This window comes from Protopterus annectens, chromosome 2.part2 (genome assembly GCF_019279795.1).
Source record: "Protopterus annectens isolate FY-2018-M chromosome 2.part2, PAN1.0, whole genome shotgun sequence".
In the NCBI taxonomy this organism is placed as follows: Eukaryota; Metazoa; Chordata; order Ceratodontiformes; family Protopteridae; genus Protopterus; species Protopterus annectens.
In genome coordinates, this window is record NC_056730.1 from 134,414,436 (window position 1) to 134,439,764 (window position 25,329).

Here is a 25,329-nt window from a genome sequence, read left to right on the forward strand (position 1 = left end):
CCGTAATGCCAAGTTATGGCTTGGAGTTTCTGAGAATACTGTGTCAAAAGCTTTTTATTTTTTGTTTACTTTTTTTGTTTACCTTGTTTGTCCAACTGGGTATAGTTAAAAAACCCTTTTCAGCAGGGGCCTGTGGAAAAAAGTTCCATTACATTACAAATGTTTGTAACAGATATTCAGTGAAATAAACAAACAGCTAATAAGTAATATACATTAACAGTTACACATACAATTGCTAATTAAATTACAATCATATGAAATAAAGGCCTCGACTGCAGTATAAAAGATATTTATGCATTAGTAGATGTTGAACATTCAGCATTTGAACAGGTATATTAGTGGGTTTGTCGGATAGACAATAAATCATGTGATTAGCAGTTAGAATATAAATATATAAACATAATCTGATCCCCCATTACTGTTACTGTCTCACTCATTTCACAAACCATTTCTCACACCATCCACACAATAATCCTCCTCTATTCTTTTCTACACTCTAACTTATCCCTCAACCACCACCTTGCCACCACGTGTTAACACTATTCTGCTACACATTGCCTTCTGAAATACTCATAGTCATCAATCACTTCTTCCATCCTTATATTTTGTACAACATTATGATACATTTAGGATTGATAAATGCCTTCATCATATAGATAAGTAATATTAACTTGCTGTAGCTAATAGTAGTTTTACTCTAATTTGTAACTTAGTTGTATGTTGTATTAATGTCAATTTTACTGTATGTTGTACTTATGTCTCCTTGGAGCTTTTCTCCCCAGCCCTCCACTGACAACCAGCTCATTCTGGGCCAGTGGACACTCCTAGAAAACAAATGTAAAATAATAAATAAATAAATGGAGTTTAGAGAAGAAACTAGATAAATATCGTAGGTAAGACGTGAGCTGTAAAGATAAGTACATATAAGGCTATCATGAGGATATTTTAGAAGTACAAAGGTGGGGATGAACAATACCACAAAACTATGTGTAGGACTGGGGGATGCTAATAAAACTTTTCAGGTATTGGAGAAGACTAGTTGTGGGGCAAAGGATTCTGAATGAAGAGAAATGGCTTGACGAAATGGCAAGCTGAAGGCAACAGTGGCATTTATCGTGGAGATATACAGGAGCAGATCCACTGATTTGACAGGTGAAGTTTTATTTGTTCTTTAATTCAGTTTGCATTCTGGATGGATTTCAGTGGTTGTGGCATGTAGTTCCATAGTTTAGCTATGGTACTGGAATATAGATTGTCACATAAAGTATTTGATGAATGGTTACAGAGATTAGTGCTTTTCTCTAGAGTGTAAAATAATGTTGGGGGTGTAGTAGCGTACTAAGTTGTTTAGCTGAGAAAGAACTAAGTAATGTGGTAGTTCTAAGCACTTTTGAGGGCTAAAAAGTAGTAAACATTATTGTTATAGTTTATTGTAAATTTGGCTATTGTATTATAACAGTGCTCAGATTTGAACAGCTGTGAGGCTTGAAGGTTAGTGAAGATTGGGGCAGCATAACGGAGGGATGGCAGTAAGAATTTATGGGCTGTATGCCTTCTGGATATGTCAGTGAGGTAGGCTTTTTACTCTGTACAATATACATAGTTTTTTAACCACATGTATTCGGCCCTGTCCTGTTCTGCTGATTTTTAGGTTCATAGGTTAGTACTAAGCTAACTGCCCTTGTGAGCCATTTTAAGCCTAGCCAATTAACCCTTGTGAGACACAAACCCTGAACCTTGTGCTTACAAGGCAAACACCTTAACCATTAGGCCACCCTCACAACCTCTTGAAAAGAGGTCTTGCCTGGTTACTTGTAGCTTTTCAAACCCTTCTTCTACCTACCCCATCTACCCTTACACAACCCCCCACCCCACCCCTTCCTGATCCTAACTAACTTCCTGCCTTTCTGGCCCCCTTCTTCTCCCCCCCTCCTGCATGCTATTTTCATCTCGTCAATATAGCTGTGACTACGATTCCTTGACATGCTCCCATTGCCTTGGATGCAAATAAACATGCACATCATTTTGCAAATCACACCACTCACTTGTTTAGAAGAAATGGCCACAGCCATGTATTTATTATGCCAATCAAGTTAGGTACATAATCAGTGCCAGATCTTAAGTCAATACCAATCAAATCAATGCCAACTATGAATATTCAGATGTGCAGAAAGGGCAGACCTTGGAAGAAAGTCAAATCCAATCAACTAGGCTATAATGTACCACGATAGTCCTTGTAAATGCTCAACCAACACCAGTGGCTGAAGGGATCTACAACCAAACACCAACAGTCACCTGTCACCATTCAGCCAGATACCAGTGGCTGAAGGGGATCTGTCACTTGATACATACTAGTTGAATTTCAGCCAATCATCTGTAATGACAACCAGTAATTTTGTGTGGTTTACTTGTTCTACCATGTTGTTGTTGGCAGAGACAATAGTGAATACTATTGCTTTGGCAGAGATGTGTTTTAGGGTAAAAAGCAATGATTGAGATGTTTTAGGGTTTAACAGTAGCTGTGAATTACTTAGCCACATTTCAGTTGATAAGACGGATTGTTGTATAAGGTCTTCATGCTTAGAGACAGATTTGGTAGAGCAGATTAGGGCTGATTCTCAGCTTGAGTTGAAGATTTTCACAAAGAGTTATGAAGGCTCATATGATCATAGGTATATACAAGGTTAACAGCCACTAGGGCCTTTATAAGCCTAGCCATGCAACCCAAATGTGACCCACAAATTTGACTTATATAGGTGGTGATTTACTGACTGCCTCTGACCATCAGAAGCATAGGAGCCAGACCAGGGGAGAATTTCGGATTACCCATCCATTGATCCAAGCTGTGCTTAAATAGGGTTAAGGAGGAACTCTGCATCACATGGATGAGGAGCCTGTTCCAGAGAATGGAAACTCTGAGAAACATATCATCTCTCCAACATGTCCTATTTATGTCCCAAGCAAAATTTAGGTCTTTTAATCTAGAAGTTATGATGCAGTTTGTTTTGCAATGTGCAAAGGGTTCATCAAAACAGGGTCCAGGGATTGCATGTATGCCAAACAAAGATCACCTCTCAGAAGTCTGTATGATACCAAGTAAAGAGATAGAGCTTTGAGGTGATCAGGGAAGGGCATTGTGTTTATTCCCTGTATTAATTTTGTAAGGCACCTTTGTGAAAATTCCAGTTGCTAAATGTGTTTGGTCAGGTACATGCGGGGGGGGGGGTTATACTCTATAATGGGTCTGATGAGGTCCAGGTACATTGACATGATGACCTCTCTGCACCTAAACGCCATGCCCTTGCTTATAATTTGAGCAACATAGAATGGTTTTCTTACTGCCTTGGACACATATTGGTCAAAGGCTAGGTTACTATCTACATGAGTTCTCAGATCTCTAACTAGTGAATCAACTTTTAAGATATTTTTTTCATAATGGAGTTACTTGGGATGGTAGAGACCCAAACGGTAATATAATGCATGGCTTGGTATAGGGTTTTAAGCCATGGCTTTGGCACCAAGCAGTTGTCTGTATTAGATCTTCCTGAAGGGTATTCTCATCTTGGGGGGATTCAGTGACTGCTCCCAGTTTGCAGTTATCTGCTAACTTGGTTATCCAAACACCTTTGACATTGGCTTTGACATCTGAGAATTAGATGCCAAATAGGAGTGGACCCAGCATACAGCCCTGGGGGACTTCACCATTGACCGGCCTCTTTGTGGATGTGGCCTCATTGGTTCTAACTTCTTGGATCCTATCGTGAGCCAGCTAGCTGTCCAGCATGTTATAAAGGCCTCCTAGTATCTAACTTTGTGATGCAAATTTTCACCTTATGGACTCATAATTCTACAAGAACACTTGACTACATTAAACCAAGAAAATTAAGTATAATATTACCCTTACAAAGTGCAGTTATGAATATGAAATAAGAAAGGGGGAAGATTCTAGGTAAGTACTAGGCAATTTGTCTGCAGACCATTACAAGCCAAGCACACAACCCATATTCAAAAGTTTCCTCAAGCCAAGACCTTCTGTGTGTTAAACACATATGACAAGCACTACCTTAATAGACCCCAATGTAATTATGTTATATTTAGATTGCTATTAAGAATGATCATAACTGTGGGCTTCCATAGAAGCAAGCCAATCTGCAGCACATAATATGTACATAATCAGAGCATTCAGATAATAAGGTGCAAATAAATGTGTTCATTCTCTAAGTACCGTATGAATATATACATGAATACATACATGTGTGTGTGTGTGTATAATATGTGCACAAGATGCATACACATTCAGTACCTCTTTGCCAACCAGACGCACAGAAAAAATAAATAAATAAACAAATCATCACCATAAATAGACATGTTTTTCAGCCTTAAAAAGTTCACTTTTTCAATAAGGATACATTTTTTCTGTTCAGACTATAGATCATTTAGACCTTTATGCTTAATCCCACAAAACAATGTGCCATTGTGGAGTCCAGGCCATTTCTCCGTATACTTAATTGCCCATGGGCCATAACCAAAGCTGATGCAATAGGAAGTTGTTTTTAACTACAGAGTTAAATGTATAAGTAACAGCAAATAGGGAAATTCAGATATAATACTAAAAAAAAACTGTTGCTGTCTCTTGTACTTCTGCTGTAATCTCACTTTGCAAAATCAAACTAAATGTGCCTACACAAACATAATTTGTCCAGTACATATCCAACAGATAGTTTTAAGACAGCAATATTGCTTTTGGTCACTAGGGGACGCCAGCTTCTTATAAAAAAAAATGCAGCCACCATACCCCTCAACTCTCCAGACGTTTGCCTCATAAAATTTGTAGCAAATCACTCAAGATTGAAGTCAGTAAATAACAACATACATTTGAATTTCAGACTTAATTTCCTTCAGAAAATGCATGTTAACAAAATCCTGTTATTTTGGCATCTTTCTAAGAGCAATATTTAACACCTCTCCCTGTTTTATAGGGTTACCACCTGTCCCACTTGCAGGGACAGAGTCTCCTCTGGGGCAGTTGTGCCCTGAAAAAAAATATAAAACTACTGTTTTAGGGCTTTTGTCCCCCATCGTTGTAGGCTTTGTACAGATTCCTTGTGCTAAGATTTAAGAGGTATGACTGCCATCTGCATCCAAACATCTATGCTCTTCCATCTGAATTAGTGCAGTAACAGACTTCCTTTAAACAGCTGACAATAGCTCTTTTTTCTTAGTTCAAAAGAACAAATAGGATGAATATTAAAAGTGTAAAAATTATGCATGCCAAGCTAACAGATGTCTATCAAGAACTCCTTATACTCCTTGAATTTGCATTAGTTTCTTTCATTTATTTGAGCAAAGCAATTTACATAGTTTTTTTTAACTATGGCATTAGAGATTTTGTTAAGGGAAAATAATTTGAGGCATGAAGACACTTCATGTTCTAGAAAAGGCATCTTGCACTTGACTATAGTTTAATACTTCACTACAAATTCATTTTAATAACATAAAGCAAGTTATATACAGTATATAAAAAAAGATTTGCATGAGGTGGATGAAAATCTTTGGGTTGCATTTTACATATATTTCTTTTAATTTCTGCATACATGGTATGGGATAAATTTGGGCTTTGGAATTCATGTAAAACCATTTAATATACACGTGTAGTTTTTATAGCATTTTATTAATATAGTAAGACAAATATATACATCTAAAAACTGTGAAAGCTTAAATGAAACATATGGAGTTTATTTGTTCATAGGTGTGTACTAGGCTAATGGCCCGCAGCCTTTAATAGCCTAGCCCATAGGATTATCCTGGCATCGTGCCATCCGACCTTAGTTCCTACTGCCTCTGTCGAGTAGAGCCAGTGGAGTGATCCTTGGGGTGAATTTTCTATTTCCCATCCACTCATCAAGATTTCTCTTGAAGAGGGCCAGTGAGGCACTCCGCTTGACATGTATGGAAAGTCTGTTCCATAGCATGGGCAGTCTCTGGGTTATGAACCTGCCCCTCCAGCTTGTTCTGTTGATTATGGCAATGAGGTTGAGGTCTCTGGAGCATGTAGTGTGGAGGGATTGGAATTTCTGTAGATGTAGCATTTCTAACAGAGCTGGGTCAGACATGGCTTTGTAAGTCAAGAAGAGATTACCTCTAAGTAGGTGATATGAGACAGAGAATAGTTGGAGGGTTTTTTTTTAGTCTGTCCATATAGGACAAGTGTTTAAGGCCTAGGATGCTCTTTGTGAGGTACTTTTGCAGCGTCTCCAGTTGTTGCAGGTGTCTAATGAGGTACATGTCAAATGGGGCATTGTACTCAATGATTGGCCTAATGAGGGAAGAGTAGAGGGAGACAGTGACCTCTTTCATCCTGTATGCAAAACCCTTAATAATGAGATGTGCCACATAGAAGGACTTTCTGACCACAGTGGAAATGTGGTGGTCAAAAGAGAGGTTGCTCTCAACCTGTGTTCCCAGATCTCTTATGATGCCTTCTGTGTTCAGTGGACTACCATTGATGTGGTAATTCATGGGAAATGGGTTTTTCCCAAAAGGCATTGAGCTTAAGGCCATGGTTCTGACATCAGTCGTTGGTCTCAGTGAGGCCTTTCTGTAGGATGTCAACATCACTTGTGGAGTTAATTATAGCTCCCATCTTGCAATCGTCTGTGAACTTTGTCAGCCAGAGTCCATTCATGTTGGCCTGGACTTCAAACAAGTAGATACCAAACAGGAGAGGAACCAGGACTGAACCCTGTGGGACTCCACTCGTGACTGGTTGGCAGTCTGACTTGGAGTCAGCTACTTTCACACTGTGGGTTCTATCTGAGAGCCAGTTTGCAACCCACCTAGTGATATAGGGGCTGATGGCTAGCTTAGTGAGTTTTTCAATGATTCCTGAGTGGGGAATGCTATCAAAGGCCTTGGCCAGATCAAGTTAGGCTGTATGAATCACCTTGCCTTCATCCACAGCTCTGGTGACTGACTCAAAGAAGTCAACCAGGTTGAGCAGACATGATTTACCCTTCACACAGCCAAACTGTGTGGGATCCGGAGTTTGGAGATTCCCTATATTCTTCTTTATTAGGTCTATGATGATGCGTTCCATAGGTTTGCATATCAGACTTATCAGGCTAATGGGGTGATAGTTCCCAGGATCTGTAGTCACTCCTCCTTTGTGGTAAGGGATGACTGTAGCAGTGTGCCATTTGGTGGGGACAAAGCCTGAGGGGAGGCTGTGATTGAACAGGGCACACAGGTGAGGTGCCAGTTCACTCTGTAGTTCATGTAGAACACAGCCAGGGCTATTGTCAGGTCCCATAGAAGCTGTATTCTTGGCCTTAGACAGTACTGTTTTAACCTGTGCGGCAGTAATACTGGGTGCCTGGCAAAGTTACTACATGACAGAGCAAAATCCCTAAATGGGAAGGCATCTCTGATCAATACTAGCAAAAAACTACGATCACTCATAAAATCATCCAAGGCCAACTTTGAGAGAAAAATCGCTAATGACACAAAAGACAATCATAAAGCCTTCTTTAGCTATGTTAGAAACCTGGGTGGAAACTCCCAGATATGCTCAGAATTAGTCCAAAATGATAAAAAAATCACTGAACCCACAGACATTGCCAACATACTAGCAGACAGGTTCAGTGCAAATTTCTCCCCTCCCTCCCCCAAAAGGAGAAATATCTATCCCACCAGAGTCTAGCCTCCCAAACATCTCAGATGCCCAGATGAGAGCTGCTCTCTCTAAAGCAAAAAACACAGCATCAATGGGATCGGACGGTGTCCCCGGCTGTGTGCTACACGAACTCAATGAGGAACTAAACCCACACATAAGGCTGCTTTTAATCTTAGCCTTACTACAGGATACGTACCCAAAGAATGGCGTATGGCAACTGTGGTTTCACTCCACAAAGGCGGTGCTTCTACGGACCCTGGAAATTACCGCCCCATAAGCTTGACGAGCCTTGTCTGCAAAGCTATGGAGAGGATCATAATGGAACTCATAAATAAAGACATTGGGGACCTACAGACACTGGATCCTACCCAATTTGGCTTTGTCAAGGGCAGATCCTGCCTCGAACTTGGTCGACTTTTTCGAAACAGTCACTAAGGCCATTGATGAGGGTAAGGCAGTTCACACAGCCTACCTTGACCTAGCAAAAGCATTCGACACAATACCCCACTCGGGCATCATAGAAAAGCTCACCAGCTTAGATGTAAACCCATATGTCACAAGATGGGTTGCAAACTGGCTCAAGGACAGAACACACAGGGTTAGAGTTGCTGGTGCGATGTCAGACTCTAAGCCGGTCACGAGCGGTGTCCCACAGGGCTCAGTCCTGGGCCCCCTCTTGTTCGGCATTTATTTTTCTGAAGTGCAGGCAAACATAGGGGGATTGTGGCTGACAAAATTTGCAGATGACTGCAAACTGGGCACCATAATTGACACTCCATCAGACACAGACATCCCCCAGAAAGGTCTCATAGAAATGGATAACTGGTGCCAGAGCCATGGCCTTAAGCTAAATGCCAAAAAATGTATAGTCATACCCTTTGGGAAAAACAAGGTAACCCCTAATTACCACATAGGTGGTAATCCATTAAACACGGAAGAAGTTATCAGGGACCTGGGGACCCAAGTTGACAGTAACCTCTCTTTTGACACTCACATTGCCAAAGTGGTTAGGAAGACCTTCTACATTGCCCACCTGATCATGAAGGGAGTCACATCCAGATCAGGAGAGGTCATTGTACCCCTGTACTCTTCACTTATCAGACCAATGATTGAGTACAACGCCCCATTCGGAATGTACCTTACCCGACACCTGCAGCAGTTGGAAAGACCCCAAAAGTTCCTCACCAAAAGGATAAAGGGGCTCAAACATATGTCATACGATGCCCGACTGAAGAAACTCCAGCTCTATTCAGTCGCATACCGTCTGCTCAGAGGTGATCTGTGCCTGACATACAAGGCCATGTCCAACCCGGAATTAATGGACATGCTCCACCTCAAAAATCCAAATCCACCAGAGCCACGAGAGCAAGAGACTTAAACCTCAACACGGATATAAATAGGACGTGCTGGAGGGACAGATTCATCACCCAGAGACTCCCTACACTATGGAACAGAATCCCAGTCCATGTGAGGCAGAGCCCCTCACTGACTCTGTTCAAGAGAAATCTTGACGAGTGGATGGGAGATCGTAGGTTTACCCCGGGAATCATCTCTGTATCACTGCTGGACAGAGGCACAGCAAACTAATGGGTATAGTATTCTCATCCTAAGGGGTGGTGAAAGCCACACACACTCTGGCTAGGCTTATAAATGCCCTAGGGCAGATAGCCTAGTATGAACCTATGAACCTATGAATCTACTAGTATTGTGATTGGTCCTTTGTAATGAAAAAATAAATAAATATGGATTCAGCACTTCAGTCCTGTCAACGTGTAACTAATGAGTGAGTTAATCTAATGTTTGGAGTGGCATAAATGATTAGTGCTTTTATAAATAATTAATAAGTGCCAGCACTTTTGTTAAGATTTGCATTTTGATAACTACTAAATTACACTTCATAGCCAGCTCAGTTTATCAACAAAGAAAAGGGGGGTTCATTTCATCTAAAACTCATTTTGTTCACACTACATTTCATTGAACCACTTGTCACTGAAAATTTCTTACACACTAAATACTCCTCCAAAAGCTTATTTTGCAGTGCACCCTCCCCCCCCCCACACACACACATATACACCACCCTAACATAAATATACTAACCCCATAGTCTCACATTCATGGAGAAAAAAACACACACACTGAATCATTGCCTGTGCACATACATAAACTTTTAGAGATGGTGGCAGTGGTGTGAGATAACAGAGGGAATTATAGCAGAAACAATGCTCAACACTAATTTGTATTGTAATTCCTGTCCTTCAAATACACACCAGCAGACATTTTCTATACCATCACACACTTTTCAATTAAATGTGCTTCAATAAAATTCATTGTTGACAAAATGAGTTTTAGATAAAATGCACTGTTAATCAAACAGAACACATATAGACGGACTCATGGTTGATGTTGGCTGCAGTTCACTCTGTAGAATTCTTTGTCAATAGAATGTACTGCCTGTACCATGACAAAGTCTGTGGGTTTTTTGAGTTGAGTATTTTTTTTTTTTTGCCACTTTTGATATATGGACTATCATGTTTTTTTTTTTTTTTTTTTTTTTTAGATGTTCTAGTTACAAAGGAAAGAAACAGTATATGTAAAATATCAGTGTATAAAAATATTTTGAGAAATTCTCTTTTGGCTATGCATGTTACCCCATACACTTAGTTAAGAATATTCCCAAATCTCGATATTTAAGTTTTCAGGGAATTTGAAGTAGTAAGCAGGATTCTGAAAGTGAGTTTTCTGCACAGAGGTAATAGTGGCAAAGCATGTGAATGATGCTTAATGTGCAGTCAGGGACACACCTAGGGCACATCTTTTGGAATATTGCTGCAACAGTACTGAATCTAGGGATACTATCCTAAATCCTGTCACTTATTGTACTAAAAGTACTCAAATACACAACGTTTTAATGAAAAATTGGTATATACTTAGCAAAGACAGTTTTTGTTTTAAATAATGTTTCCAACAAATTCAGTTCAACTGCTGTAGAGGTTGAATCTTGGTGGAATATGTTTTTCTTCATGGTAAGCATACAAATATTTACAGACTGCTCCTTTCCAGAATCCACCAAGAAGTCGTTATCCCCTGTGGCAATTGTACATTTTGCTCTAATTTTCCCCTGTATTAATACTGCAAAATCTTATGACATTAGGAATGTAATACTTGCGATACTACAGAACTTAATATATAATAAAGATATGTGTAGATATATTTCTACAGTACTACGTTCGCACTGAGCGATCTATAAGATCATTAATAAATTACCTATGCAAATACTAATGAATTAAAAAATACATATATGTGAATCACATAAATAATATGTATAAATGCAAGTTAATACAATAATAAGATAATATAACCTATCTAAGATTATAGTCTGTAATACTCGTACTCATATTAGAGATACAAAAAACTTGGCAACTTAAACATACCTAAACGAAAGTTCATATAGCCCAAATGCATGATCATCATCTAATCATATGTACAAGGAAAAACAGGCTTGTTAAAAAATACCATCAATCAAAAACAGATGATAAAGAACCAATGATAAAGACACTAGCCCATACACATGCAAAAAATAGAAAAGGTAAAAAAGGGTTACAAAGGCATTATATGCCTATGCACAGAATTGTCTCTATATACCCTAGTTGATTTTGTGAATGTGTATATATTTTTATTCATGCATTTTAATAATGTTTTTTACTTGTTTGATCAGCTGATATAGTATCTAAGGAAGTGACATTTTATGTTTGATTTTTATTTGTCATTTTGAATAGTTTAAGGAAGTGATGTCATGTACTTGATTTCTTGCTTGGTATTTAAATGTTAGTCTGAATGTATTTTGTAAGTCTGATGAAGCCCTTGTGGTGAAAGCGCTTACTTTTTTGGATTAAAACGTACGTCTCTCAGTTTGAGTTTCTTTATTTTTCTGTTTACTTGGATGCAATCCTGCTTCTAAGTGTTTTTTATATAGTCAACTGTCCTTGGAATTTATATTTATAGCCGTGGTTGTCCCGTTAATGCTATTTTTCATTTTTGGTATGAATATACGAATAACAAAGCAAACAAACTAAAGTATGTACATAGACATCCAGTATTTATATATTAACATACACTATAACCTTCCTTTTGTAACCTGTTCTCATGAATGACAAGGAAAGTCAATTACCTTTATGCAAAATGATCATTTTTCCAACATATTTTGTAAGTTAATCCATAAATTATATTCATATGTCTTTCTAGATGTTCTAGAGGTTATGGTTCTTATCTGTAAATAACTAACTTCTTTTAATAAATTAGTAAACTCAGAGAATGTAGGAGGATGTTTTGAAATCCAATTTTTTGTTATGATCTTTCTAGCCACTGCCAATATAGTCCATAGTAATGAGTATTTGGTTTTCCTAACACATTGTGGAACAGGTGTATTAAATATGATTAATGATTTATTCAATATGAAGTTGTCTGAAAAAAGTGCTTGCAGAAAGTCATTTACTTTATTCCAATATATATTTAAGGTTGGACAGTCAAAAAATATATGTGCCCAGTTAATATCCACATTAAAGTTGCATCTATTGTGGTGTATAAAAGGATATATTCATGAATCTCCATGTGTAAATCTTCCATTTCAGAGAAAATGATGTTTTCCCAGCTGATTGTAGCATATTGACCTTGTCTTGCTCACGTGGGGAATTATGAGTCATTAAACTATAATAACTCCAGTGATTATGTGTGCAAGAAAATGTTTCTTCTCTTAAAAGTCTATAAATAAAGGAGAGACTATCTGAATATGTATGCTGGTGTAATAATGTTGATATGTATGAGAATTTCTTTATAAACTGTTTTAGAAAATATTTATATATATAATTGCATTTTGATATCAGAGCAGTTTTGAATTTTATTTGTGCTTACATTTTTGTAAGTACACAATAGAGCTAACATATTTTTGGCCATTAGCACATGCTGTTGAGTTACCTTGGCTAGGTTGGGCCTGTGGATCACTATATACTCTAGGGTTGTAGGGACGGTGTCTACCAGCATAACTTTGTAATGCCCTAATTATGGCCACTTAATATATACAATGGGGCATGATCTGTTCCCAGATTAAACAGTATGGCTAAGAAATAATACTTCCGAACAGAGAAGTCCCACTTTACTGCACGTTCTCTTTCAATAGCGGAGTATCTCCTTTTTATATTAATCACCTTCCTTCTGATATAACACACATGATGCTTCTCACCCTGAATATCTTGCTATACCATTGCCTCAGGTCTAACCCCGATGCATTGGTAGACAGTTATCTCATTAGTAAAACTAGGAGACACTATGATGCCATCAAATGTTGAGAAAATGAGATCCTTTTTTAGTTTGGGAGATCTGTCATTTAGCAAGTAATAGTCACAAAATCAGACACTTGTTTTCTGTATTACTCAAGTAATCCAGGAAAAGCCTTCAGCTTTAGAGGAGGGCATAAACCAGGCATTTGTGGATTCTGATTTTCTACTTGTGGTCTTGCCATCCCTCCTCTTATAAAGAATCCAAGATATTTGGATTCTACCATGCCCCATTTACTTTTCTTAACCTCACAGGCAACAGACACATTCAGTCTGATAAAATGCATTTTGTGATATAATCTGCTTTTTATTCAAGTAATGAGGTTGTGATTAGTCCTGCAGTTTTACAATAGCAGTGTCACTTGCTATGCAAACCAATCAGTCTTTCACTGGTAGGATTAACAAAGAAACAGCAAGTGTTTGAAATGGTATCTTTCTCTCAGGGGATCAAACATTGTGCTAGCATTTACCTGACATCTGGTAGACACTTAGTGGCACTACTGGTGAGAGGGATAGAGAGACAAGCAGACTAGCAGACAAATGGATGTACAGACTCAGAAAAAGAGGGGATGTGGAGCAAAGGCAGAGACAGACAAAAAGATAGTGAGGGATATAGAAAGATGGGGGAGAAAGTCACAATGAGGATGTGAGGCACTATGGGGGAAGGGTGGTCAACAAGAAACAGTTTGAGAGGAGACAATAACATTTTTCCAAGAAATCATCAAAGCTTGACTGTCAGTAACTGGTAGCTTGAAAAAGAAGAGCAGAGAAAATAAATAAAAAAAAAAGAAAGAACACATCAATAAGAGCCACATATACCAATAAAAGATGCCAGTCTTTATTTGTGCTGCAGCATATTTGTGTCCAACTAAATAAGATGAAGTGAAACTAGCAAACAAGCATAATGGTGAAGAATGTAGCTTTCTTCTATACCACTGGTGAGTAGATGCAGCAAAAGCCCTATGACGTCTTATAGGAAGGATTGAGTAAACATCCAATAGCAGCTTTGCTTTCAAGGGAAAAGGTGGAAACTTACCTATCAACCTTTTCATTCAAGAATTCTGGACAGGGTCAACAATAATGGGGGTACAAAGGCCCAAAAAAAGGGACAGATGTTAAATCTTGCTCTTATAGACTTAGAAAATTACTAGAATAAAATGTTTTGCATTATCATACATTTTCTGAAGGATATGAAGCCTGAACCTCAAATGTCTGCCATTATTTAATGACTTCGACCATTAGTGACTTGCCATAAAACCACAAATTTTATGAGGAATGAACCAAAAATATGAGCCAATATCTGGAAATTCTGGAATTATCTGGACAGTTGGGAGGTACGGCTGGGACTATTGTCACAACTACCATATCTTACATAGGCTAGTATTAATAGTATCATTGAAGGATACCAGACTATTGACCCAAATGCCCTTTCTAAGCATAGTCATGCTTCCCAGTAAAATTTGATAGGTTTTATTTCTCAAGTGACTTATGGGGGTAAATATATTTGGGCATTTACAAGCTTTCTCAAACAGAAAAATAGATGGCAGACCAGGGGGAATTTTATAGTCCCCCATCCACTGATCCAAGCTTTGCCTGAATAAGTGCAGGAATAAACTCTTTTTCCATGGATGGGAAGCTTGTTCCAGAGAAGTGGGAGCCTCTGAAAGAAATACCCAACCCTCTAGCAGGTCCTATTTATGCTGTAGGGAATGTTTAGGTCTCTGGATCTGGTTTCCTGATTTTATTTAACTTGTGTAACAGGACTATCAGAGCTAGATCAAAGAATGCTTTGTAGGCCTGGCATATGTTGCCTCCATACCTCCCAACCCCTTAGAGCAAGAAATCTGGGCAAACCCATAAATAAAAGTGGGACAAAGGTCCAAAAATAGGGACAATTTTTAAATATTCCTTTCACAAACTGAGAAAGTTGACAGAATAACAGATTTTGCGTTAACATTACTTTTCTGAAGGGTATGAAGCCTGAAACTCAAATGTCTGTCATTATTTTCTAACTTCAGTCTTTTAATGATTTGCCACTAATTTTCCAGAAAACCACAATTTTATGCAAAATGGACCAAAAATATGAGGAAAAATCTGGTCATTCTGCAAAAATCTGTACAGTTGAGAGGTATGGAACTTGCCTCCCAGCAGCCTGTAAGAAACTGAATATAAGGACTAGGCTTTCAGGACGTCTGCATAAGACTTGTTTTCCACACTATGTATTATTTTTGTGAGGAATATACTTGGATGCAAATGTTTAGCTAGGTACACACCAAAAGGATACACTGTACTCAATGACTGGTCATACAAGGACAGAGTACAGAGGAACAATGACATGTCTGGGCCTAGATGTCTTACCCCTGCTTATAAGTAATGCAACATATAATAATTTCCTTGCTACAGTACACTAGAATGATTTCCTCACTACAGTACACACATGATGGTCAAATGCCAAATCACAGAATACATTTGTTCTCAAATTACTAACTACAGAGTCTACTCTTAGAGGTGTTTTGTCAATGTAGTAGTTTGCCGGGGTGGACATATTTCCAAAAGATGACACTATAAACATTTTCTGGCATTGAGTTTAAGACCATGAATCTGGCATTAGTCTGTGTCAGGCTTTCTTGGAGGATATCTGTGTCTTGGGGAGATTCAAAGACTGCACCCAATTTTACAATCATCTGCAAACTTGGTCAACCAGAGACCCTTGACATTACTCCTGACCTCAGAGAAGTAGATGCCAAAACACAGCACTCAGCTATGAGGTACCCCTGAAGCAACTGGCTTTTTGTGGAAGAAGACTCCCCTAGTCTATCTTCTTGGGCCCGGTCTGTAAGCCAGATGGCTGTCCAGTGGGTGATGTGGGGGGTTATACCTAATTTTTCCACAATGTTTGAGTCAGATATTGATTGAAATGCCTTGGCCAGGTGAAAGTAGGCAGTATGCACCGTTTTGCCCTCATATGTTGAGTTGATTACCTTTGTGAAGAAATCTATTAGGCTGAGTAAGTGAGGCCTGTCCTTGACAAGCCTGAAGTGATTTGGGTCCAATATTTGTAGGTTATCAATGTTGCCATTGAGGATCTTCATGATTATTGTCTCCATAGCTTTGCATATCAGGCTGGTCAGGCTTATGGCCTGATAATTTCTCAGTTCACTGGATGACCCATCCTTGTGCAGCAGGATAACAGCTGCAGCCTTATATTTGTTTGACATGAAGCCTCTTTGGAGGCTGTGGATAGATAGTTTTGCTGGTGGTCTTGATAGTTCACATCTCATGCTCTTAAGGAGGCATCCTGGGATAGTATCAGGACCCACTCATGCAGTGCTCTTGTCCTGCTGTCTAGTGATAGTTGGGGGAATTATGGATGTGGGTATTTCCTGAAGAGCATCTGGAGGGTAAAGTGGGATAAAACTGAAGCTAGGTTTGTCAGCCAGAAGGTTTGCTATATCTTCCCACCCACACAGGTGGCACCACTTACAATTAATGTGGTACATTGTTGTGTACTGCCTTTGAGGTTATGGGCATAGCTGAAGAAAGCTTTGTGATTGTCCTTAACATGGGAGGCTAATTTACCTCAAGCTTGGTTTTGAAGGAGTTTATTTACACGTTGAATTACTTGTTTAGTTTGATGAAGGATTTTTTTCTTTGCCGGCATTGCACCTCCTAACCTTTAACCTTTGCCACACATCTCCTTTTGTTATACAACCTATTGATGTGGGTATTCTGCCAGGGGCAGCATGTCTTTTTGAGTTGCTCTTTTGCTTAATCCAGGTAGGTGCAGTTAATATGATTATACAGAGTTTCTTTGAATTATTCTGCCTAGGTAGTGGTGTTCTCACAGTTTTCAGGGGCTTGACATGTTGACAGGGGTGTCACTTAGAAGTAGGACGTTTTCCCTACAATAATTCCTGAAAGCTCCAAGATTAGCCAGTGTTCCTGGTTTCACGTTTACTTCAAAGGAAACAGCTTTATGGTCTGACCTGACTAGCGACAACATTACACTAGGGAGGGTACAACTTTCTGCTATGCTTGTGAGGGCCAAGTCAAGGATATTTGTGCCCCTAGTTGGCTTACAGACTAAATAGTCAAAGGTGTTTGTAAAGTCCAGGAATCTGCGCTTGCATTTGGAGGTCATGTATGATTACCAGTTTATATTTGGGTAGTTAAAGAAGCCCATTAGTATGACATTAGGTTGAATGTGGGTGGGGGTGTCTGTAGCACTTTTAAGTGTGTATTATGATTTTCCTGGGTCATAGAGGGGGACGTATACTTTGCAATGATATTTCATGGAACCTTCTCTATAGTAATTTGGACATGCAGAAGCTCACGTGCATCACAGTGACAGATCAGTCTTGATTTGTATTTGTTTGTAATGTAAACAGAGCCACATACACCTTTTTTCCATTCCTGTGTAGTAGTTGGTCTAAATATATGGAAAGAATTGTAGCCCTGCACTGCTGGGGTCAAATGCGAAACATCTGAGCATAGCTGCATCACACAACAGTGCAGATGGTTATAATCCTTTTACATTCTACTTCGCAGAAGTAGGAATCAGGATGGACTAAGTGGCCACAGTGTCCTGACATTGTCCAAGCCTGCTTGAACATATACTAAAATGTGTTGTTATATGTAATACAGTTACTTTGGGCCATTTGGAAGCTGGATCATAAATGATGGTGGCCTCTGTTCAGTATAGCAAAAAACATATGAAAGTGAGGCAAGCACACTGCATAAAGCAAACTATTACAGCAGGTCTTATATGCAAAAATACTGAACAGTTAATGACTGATCCTTGATGTCTGGCTAGCAAATTTATGTGGTGCCCCTAGAGAGGTTAAACAGTATTACTTTTTAAGAAAGGAGACTAGAGAAAAATCATTCAGAAACAGAACCCAGTCGAATGTCCCAGTGGCTGAATTATTAGATGTGACTGAATTATTAGATGTGAAACTTGTGATGCAGTGTTGTGGGCTGCAGGGGTCAAATGACAGCCAAGTGAGATCGATAACAATGGGCTAGGATAAGCTGGCTTGTCTTTCAGCTGAAGGAATGAGGTAATCACTGTCATACAAGGGACCTATTCTTATTAAAGTGGAGCAAAACATCCAACATTATTTACGCGTGGGTAATGCATCATAAGTATCCAAATCATCAAAACACTACCTGCCAGGTTTCTAAAAGGAAGTGGCAAATATTTACTTGTGATGACATTAAATTAGGTAGGCGTGACTTTTGCTTACAAAGCATACATTTCATACGCTTAAAGATTTAAGGTTAGTCACCTACAAGTGGACAGATGGATAAAATATAATTATTTTGTGCCATTTGTTATCTATATAAGCACAACAGACACAAACACCTCTTTTCAGAAGTCACTCATATGTATTGCCTTCACGATCTACTTAATTGACTTTATGTGGAGTGTACATTGTGCACGGTAAGACAGGTTCAAAACTGCGGCATTGATACTCTTTCAAATCACAGCACAACTGTCCTTGTTGTGTTACACAGAATTCATATGTCTAGGCCACTTAGTATACCATCCAATGTATGAAAGGTCTAGTCCAGGAATCCACAGTAATTCAAGAATTGGATAGTCAGCAGTGGACATTCTAATTGTAGGCAAGATTCAGTGGACTACAGGAAGCAAACTGGAGACATTTAGAAATTTAAGGAAAATTAATATTTAGTAATAAAATTCCCATTAATCATTAACATTGTTGAACAAACACAACTAGAGAGAGAGAAAAATGCACGAGAATTGTAGATTACGCTTACTTGTTGGGGGCTCGATCTTGTAGGTTAGTAAGGGCAGCAAAATTATTCCGTACAGTGCGCAGGCTTGCCAGCACCTACAAAAGCAAGGCAATAATTTCACAAATCAAAAATGTGAACAGCATATTAAACTTTTTTCTTAACTTTCCATTAAGTACTTTCAAATGGATAACAACTCACATTACTAAAATATGCTGTCTTTACTGCTCTTCTTGTAATAATTATTTATACAATAAAATGCTTTTCCAGATTATTTCACTGCATTTATAGAAATAACTTATGTACAACAAAGCTTAATTGTTTCATGAGAACATTATTTTCAATGTAGTGGTCTACATCATTACTTAAAATAATATATATATATATATATATATATATATATATATATATATATATATATAGTTTTAGAGGAGTTAAACGTAGGGTAAAGCAGGCCTGTGTTAGCAGATGGGTATTCAGAGTCCAGGTTAAAGGTCACATCTTTCTCCAGCTCTTCCTGTGCTCGCTGGTACCAAGAGCTCCCCAGCAGAGTATCTCACAATGCACACTTCCTGACCACTTTTAGTCCATCAAAAGTGGAAGTAGCACATCAGTGATGTTCATCCAAAAAGAAAAAAAAGACACATTCATGCCTCTGGGTGATCTACATTGCAAGGATTTACACCTGATCCCTTTCATTGAAAACTACTATCATTCTGACAATGAACAGAAATATGTATTGCCCTTAAGATCCATAGGTTGGTTAACAACTTCCTTTCCCTAGCAACATCAATTATACATGACATGTATCTTTTGTACATGAACATGTCTTCTTTTTCTTTAACATTCCTCCATAACTATTTATAGTAAGCTTATAAATATATATATATATATATATATTTATATATATGGAGCTACTTGGTACTGTACACATTGTACAGTTTTGTATTTAACCACTGCAAATAAAATATGTCTGAATAAAATTTAATCAGTGACACCATACATATGTCCTTACATTCACAGCTGCAGTATTCTTAACCAATGTGGTTTCCCTACCCTGAAGCCATACTTCCGGCCAGTCTACCAAAGCCTACTGTTGGTTTAAGGTACACCAAACATCACCCTTATGCTCCTTGCATAGCAAAGGGCATAAAGGTGATGTTTAAGTGAACCATGCTCAGAATTTCTTTGCTGCCAGTACAAATGTTTCTTCTGATCATCGGTCTGTTTGCCTTCGTCCATTTTTTCACCAGGCGAATGCATTTTCATTCTCCAGTTACTGCCAACATCTTGTTTGCTGAAGTCTGCACTGTTGCACATAAGGAGTCTATATCATAAGCTCGAAGTCTAAAAAGAGCGAATGCTCTTTAATCGACACTAATTGCTCAAAGTCTCACAAAGCCGAATGGCCAGAACAGTGATTTGTTTCCAAGGAAAAAAAAAATCACTGGACCATTCTCAGGACTTTGCCGTTTCCTCCACTGTGGTGCAATCTCGGAGTTGGTATATTTATATAGGGGGTATGGGGGGCACATCAGGGGGGTGGATTTTTTTTTTTTTTGTGTGGAACAGATATTTTTTTTTCCCTGGAAAAAAATCTCTGTTCTATACAGTTGACATTTTGGGATTTTGCATATTTTGGTGTTGATTAAAGAGCTTGGGCTCCGAGCTTATGATATAGACCCCACATAAATACCCTTTTGGGGGTTTATTTTTTTTTGGCTTTTTTGTTGTTGTTGTGGTTAATGTCATACAGGAAGGGTAAATGCCAGTGCGGTAGAATATAAAGACCTCCACGATAAGTGCCTTTTTCAGTTAGGAACTTCTTACGACCATGCATCCTGTTTGATTTGTCAGGCATTCATTTCAAAACGGCTTTTATCCCTTTCCTTTTATCTTGAGAACCAGTGACATAAGCATCTTGCTAAAGATACAATTGAAGGAACTTACCACCCCACCCCAAGGGTCAGATATTAGGTCAGAAGAAGGAGAAAAAGGTAAGACTGGAATCTCCCATTGTCCAGCATCTGATGGGTATTTTTCCTGAGGTTGTTATGAACCTGGAAACTCGCCCAGATGTGTTGTTGGATTCCTCTGCCGTGGCCGAGTTGGAGGGCTGCGAGTATCTCACTGGCAGCACATCCGATGAGGATTTGCAGGTGTCCATTTTGGATATTCAGTGGGAACCCTGATTGATGATTTCCAAGGGGCCTGGGGGAGGTCCCGCAGATTCTAGTTAGGGAAGAACTTCCTTTTACAATTATTGAATGCCATTCTGAGTCAGACCCTTCTCAGTTTTATAGGCCAGATGTTCCCTTAAAAAGAAACAAAAAACTAAACATATTGCTTCTGCTCCTAGGGATCCACAAAGTGAGTGACAGGTTTACTCAGCGGTTATTTGCTGCTTTAATGTCATGAAAGCCTCCTCAGGAGATTTCTCTTCCTGCTCCACCTTGGTCTTCTACTCCCCTTAAAAGGCCTAGAGATAAGGATTCTTCTCTGAAGGAGTCAGATTCTGATGAAGATTGCCTGACTTATTTTACTCAAATTTCTTCTCTTTTGGACTATGGGTTAGAAGAGGAGAAATACAATTGTCCTGATAATCCTTTTGAGGACATTTTCTTTGGGGGCACAATCTCTAGGATGCTGGAATTTTTTAATTCATTACATCTGAATGACGCCTCCAGGTGCATCTGCAGTTAACTCCTACTGATGTCTGTAGGCATCAAATATTAATAATTCCAAAACCATGCTATATACAAGGTTTTGAAAGATTTCATCTTGAAGCATACACAATGGCAAACAACTGCGTTAATATTTGACCTCTGTCTAGTGCAGAGAGATATTAACTGTTGTTTTTATGATATTAATTTATATAGATATAATGTTCACATTTTTCCAAATATCTCAACAACCATGTAACATAGACAGAACTCCTTAGCCTTGTAGGAAAGCTCTCAGCTAGATTGATACAATATTGCTGACAGTATGCGTGGAACTTGAGTGGTTGCTGAGATATTATAAGTTGTGTGCAAAATATTACAAATGTAATGGTTACTGTGTTTACTGTTACTTATAAAATTAGGTTTAAGACCTAGAACCTAAAGAATGCTAACACTATAAAAATAGTTTGTTCTGAAGAGTTTGCCATTTATACTTCTTTTATAACCCCTATGGTTCCAGAGATATGAGTTTGAAATGTGAGGACTTAATTTGATTCTGTCAAAAGGCTTAGGCTCTGCCCACTGGAAGTTACAGTGCAAACTTCCTGAGCACCATCGGAGTGAATGAGTTAAGTGGGATTGTGCTCAGGTCACTGATATCGATAGGAGGTTCTATGAGTTTTTGCAGTTGGAATCTCCTAAATGCGCTGCTATCCCTCCTGTTTAGGCTGCCATGTTTGATGCTTTTTGCAATACCTCTAAGGCGCCTGATTCCCTGCCCCCTGCTCCCAAGAAGCCTGATAGATTTTTATGGGGTACCTGAGAACTGCAATGTTTTGTACAAATGTCCTGCTGCTGACCCCTCTGTGGTGTCTGTAGCTTCAGACAAGCCTTCTCATTTGCTTCCTTTGCCTAGGTTACTGCCTGCTGACAAGGACAGCAGAACCATGAAAAAACTGGGTAAGAAGGTTTATACTATTGCTACCCTAGTATTTAGGGCTGTCAATTATCAGACAGATATGTCAAGGTATGTGTTGGGTCTCCTTTCTCAAGACGACCAGTTTATTTCTGATCTTCTAGACTCTGAGGGTAAAACTTCTGTTCTTTCCTTGCTAGGGACTTCCTCTCATGTGGTTCTTCATTCTATCAAATGTACCTACATATGATGCAGCAGATGCCTCTTCTAGGGCTGCTGCATTTGGTTTAGTGATGAGAAGGTATTCTTGGCTTAGGCTTCAACCTTTACCTGATGACATTAAGGCTAAGTTGATGGATGCTCCTCTGGATAATAAACTTTTGTTTGGGGAAGCAGCTGCTGGTTTGTTTATGTCTCTTTGGGATAAGGGAAGGCCTTACAAGAACTTAAATGCGTTTGTTTCTCCTGTGTTAAATTTCAGAGAAACTACCCCAAAAAGTCAGCCTTTGTTTGTAGACAATCTCTCCATTCTACTAAAGGTAAAAAACTGTAACAAGCAGTCTCCTCCTGCTAAAGTCACTCAGACGTCAGGGATTCAAAAGCCTTCCTTCCCTGACAAACTAAGTACTGTCTGACTATCCATCTCTTCCCAACCACATTCCTCTTTCTGTTCTCCTTTTTCTTTGGCTTCAGATCACTCAGGATTTTTGGTTTCTTTCAGTCATTTGTCAGGGGTGCTTCATGGTGTGGAAATCCCATCCTCCTTTTATGGGCATTCTTCAGCCTCCTCGGGAACAGCATTTTTTTCACAGAGGTTCTTCAAGATCTCTTGGCTCAGGGTGCTATTTAAGAGGTGCCTGTGTCCTGAAGGGGGAATGGGTTTTACTCAAGAATGTTTCTAGTGCCCAGAAAAGAGGGAACCAGGAGACCAGTTCTAGATCTCTCTCATCTAAACACTTTTCTGAAGGTGCCTTCCTTTTGGATGTTGTCCCTTCAGACTCTATTACCTCTGTTGCTCCCCCAGGCTTATATGGTATCTCTGAATCTGAAGGATGTTTATCTCCATATTCCGATCCATACTCTTTTCAGAACATTTTTGCATTTCTCTGTTGCTTCCTGGCATTTTCACTTCTCTGCTTTGCCCTTTGGCCCTTCTACTGCCCCACAGTTATTCACCAAATGCTTCACTCCTGTGATTGCTTTTTGCAGGCTTTAAGGCATCCAAATATTTACTTACTTGGACGACCTGCTGATTCAAGTATCTTCTCCAGAGATCCTGTTGCAAAATCTGCATTTTGCTATTTCCCTTCTGCAGACCCTGGGTTTCACAATACACTTCAAAAAGTCTTCTCGGACTCCTTCTCAGGATCATGTCTTTCTGGATTACAGGATTCAGATGGTTCTAATGCTTGCATCCATGCTTTCTCCAAAAGCCTTAACTCTCATCTTTTTACTTTCAAACTCTACTTCCTCTGGCCTCCTTTTTAGCCAGGGAGTTTCTGAGAGCTCTGGGTTTCATGGTTTACACCATTCCAATGCTTCCTCTGATCAAACTCCATATGAGGAAGTTCCAGTTGTTTCTGAACTCATTGTGGCTTCAGTATGCACACCCTCTAGACTTTGTAGAGTTCCTCTTCTTCCTTGTCTCAGACAGGGACTTCACTGGTGGATTCAGCAGTTGTCTTTGAATCCATGGCTTCCTTTTCATCTCCCTCTTCCCTCTCAGGAACTATTCGCAGTGCTTCAGATGTGGAATGGGGAGCAACATTTGGCTCCTTAAAAGTACAGGGGGGGTGTGGTCGCCTTGTCAGCAGAAGGAGCACATCAGTGTCAAAGAGTGTCAGCCAGCAAAATTAGTCAGCATCTCTTCTGGCTCTCTGTTGTAAACTTTATTTTTTGCAAATTACATTTTTCAGGGAAGAATAACTACTCCAAAATTTTATAATTTATGGCTTTGTTAATGTTTTGCCAAGTGGTTGACAAAAGATGTACTGACTACTAGACAATATAACTGATATATTTTTATGATCTGATCCCTTATCGTGCACCTGACTTAGACTTTAATACTGCATAATTATACTTCCTGCTATTTCTTCATGGTGCATATAGTGGGAGGGGGTTGTGATTTGCAAGGTACTGTAAATGTGCTGTAGTAATATGTATAATATTGTTCTTCTGCCATAGTTATCACTTCTTGAATGTTGTGTGTGTATTTCTTTAAAGAGAATCAATGCCTTTTACATCACTTTCATTTTCAAAATCATTCCCTGAAGGATGACTGTGACTCATACCTCTCAACTGTCCAGATTTTTGGCTCATATTTTTGGTCTGTTCCTCACAAAATTTGTGATTTTCTGACTAATCACTGGGATGATGTAATGACTGAAGTCACTAAATAATGACATACTTTTCAGTTTCTGACTTCACATTTTTCAGAAAACGTATGTTAAAACAAACCCTGTTACTTTAGAAACTTTCTACATATATATAAGAGCAATATTTAAAATATGTCCCTATTTTTGAGTATTTGCCCCCACATTTTATTGAACTTTGTCCAGACTTCTTGTACTAAGAGGTTAAGAGGTATGGACTGGGTTGTCTGAAGGCCTGCAGTGTTGAGGACTCTCTGAAGTGGGAAAAAATGGTGTCTGCACACTCCTAATGTTTTATGAGTACAAAGTCTCTTAAAATTGAGAAAAAAATAAATTGTCAAGACAGGAACTGTTTCCCAGTGACACACACAATGTCAAGTATGAGCTTTGCAACTGAAGTGGTATTTGAAAGTTGCTACTGTTTTAACTGCAGTTGCAGTTTTTGGAGAGATTTTACATGGAAAAATACCTTAGGTAATAGCAATGAGTCTGGTGAATACGTGAAGGATGTTGATGTCCTTCATTAGAATCTAACTTCAAGAAAATCATCACAATAATGCTTGAAATGAGAATGTTATTTTAGAGCTGAAGTCGGGTAAATCGTTACCCTGGACAA

At 38.9% G+C, this 25,329-nt stretch overlaps 1 protein-coding gene across 2 annotated transcripts in view; it reads right to left on the reverse strand.

Moving 5' to 3' along the window:
- Positions 1-25,329, reverse strand: part of PDE4D (phosphodiesterase 4D) — a 1,733,336-nt gene that overhangs the window by 837,945 nt on the left and 870,062 nt on the right. For both annotated transcript variants that reach the window (XM_044063808.1, XM_044063809.1), the window contains exon 4: positions 18,787-18,860. In XM_044063808.1, coding sequence (XP_043919743.1) covers positions 18,787-18,860 — 74 coding nt within the window. The remainder of the gene's footprint in view (positions 1-18,786; positions 18,861-25,329) is intronic.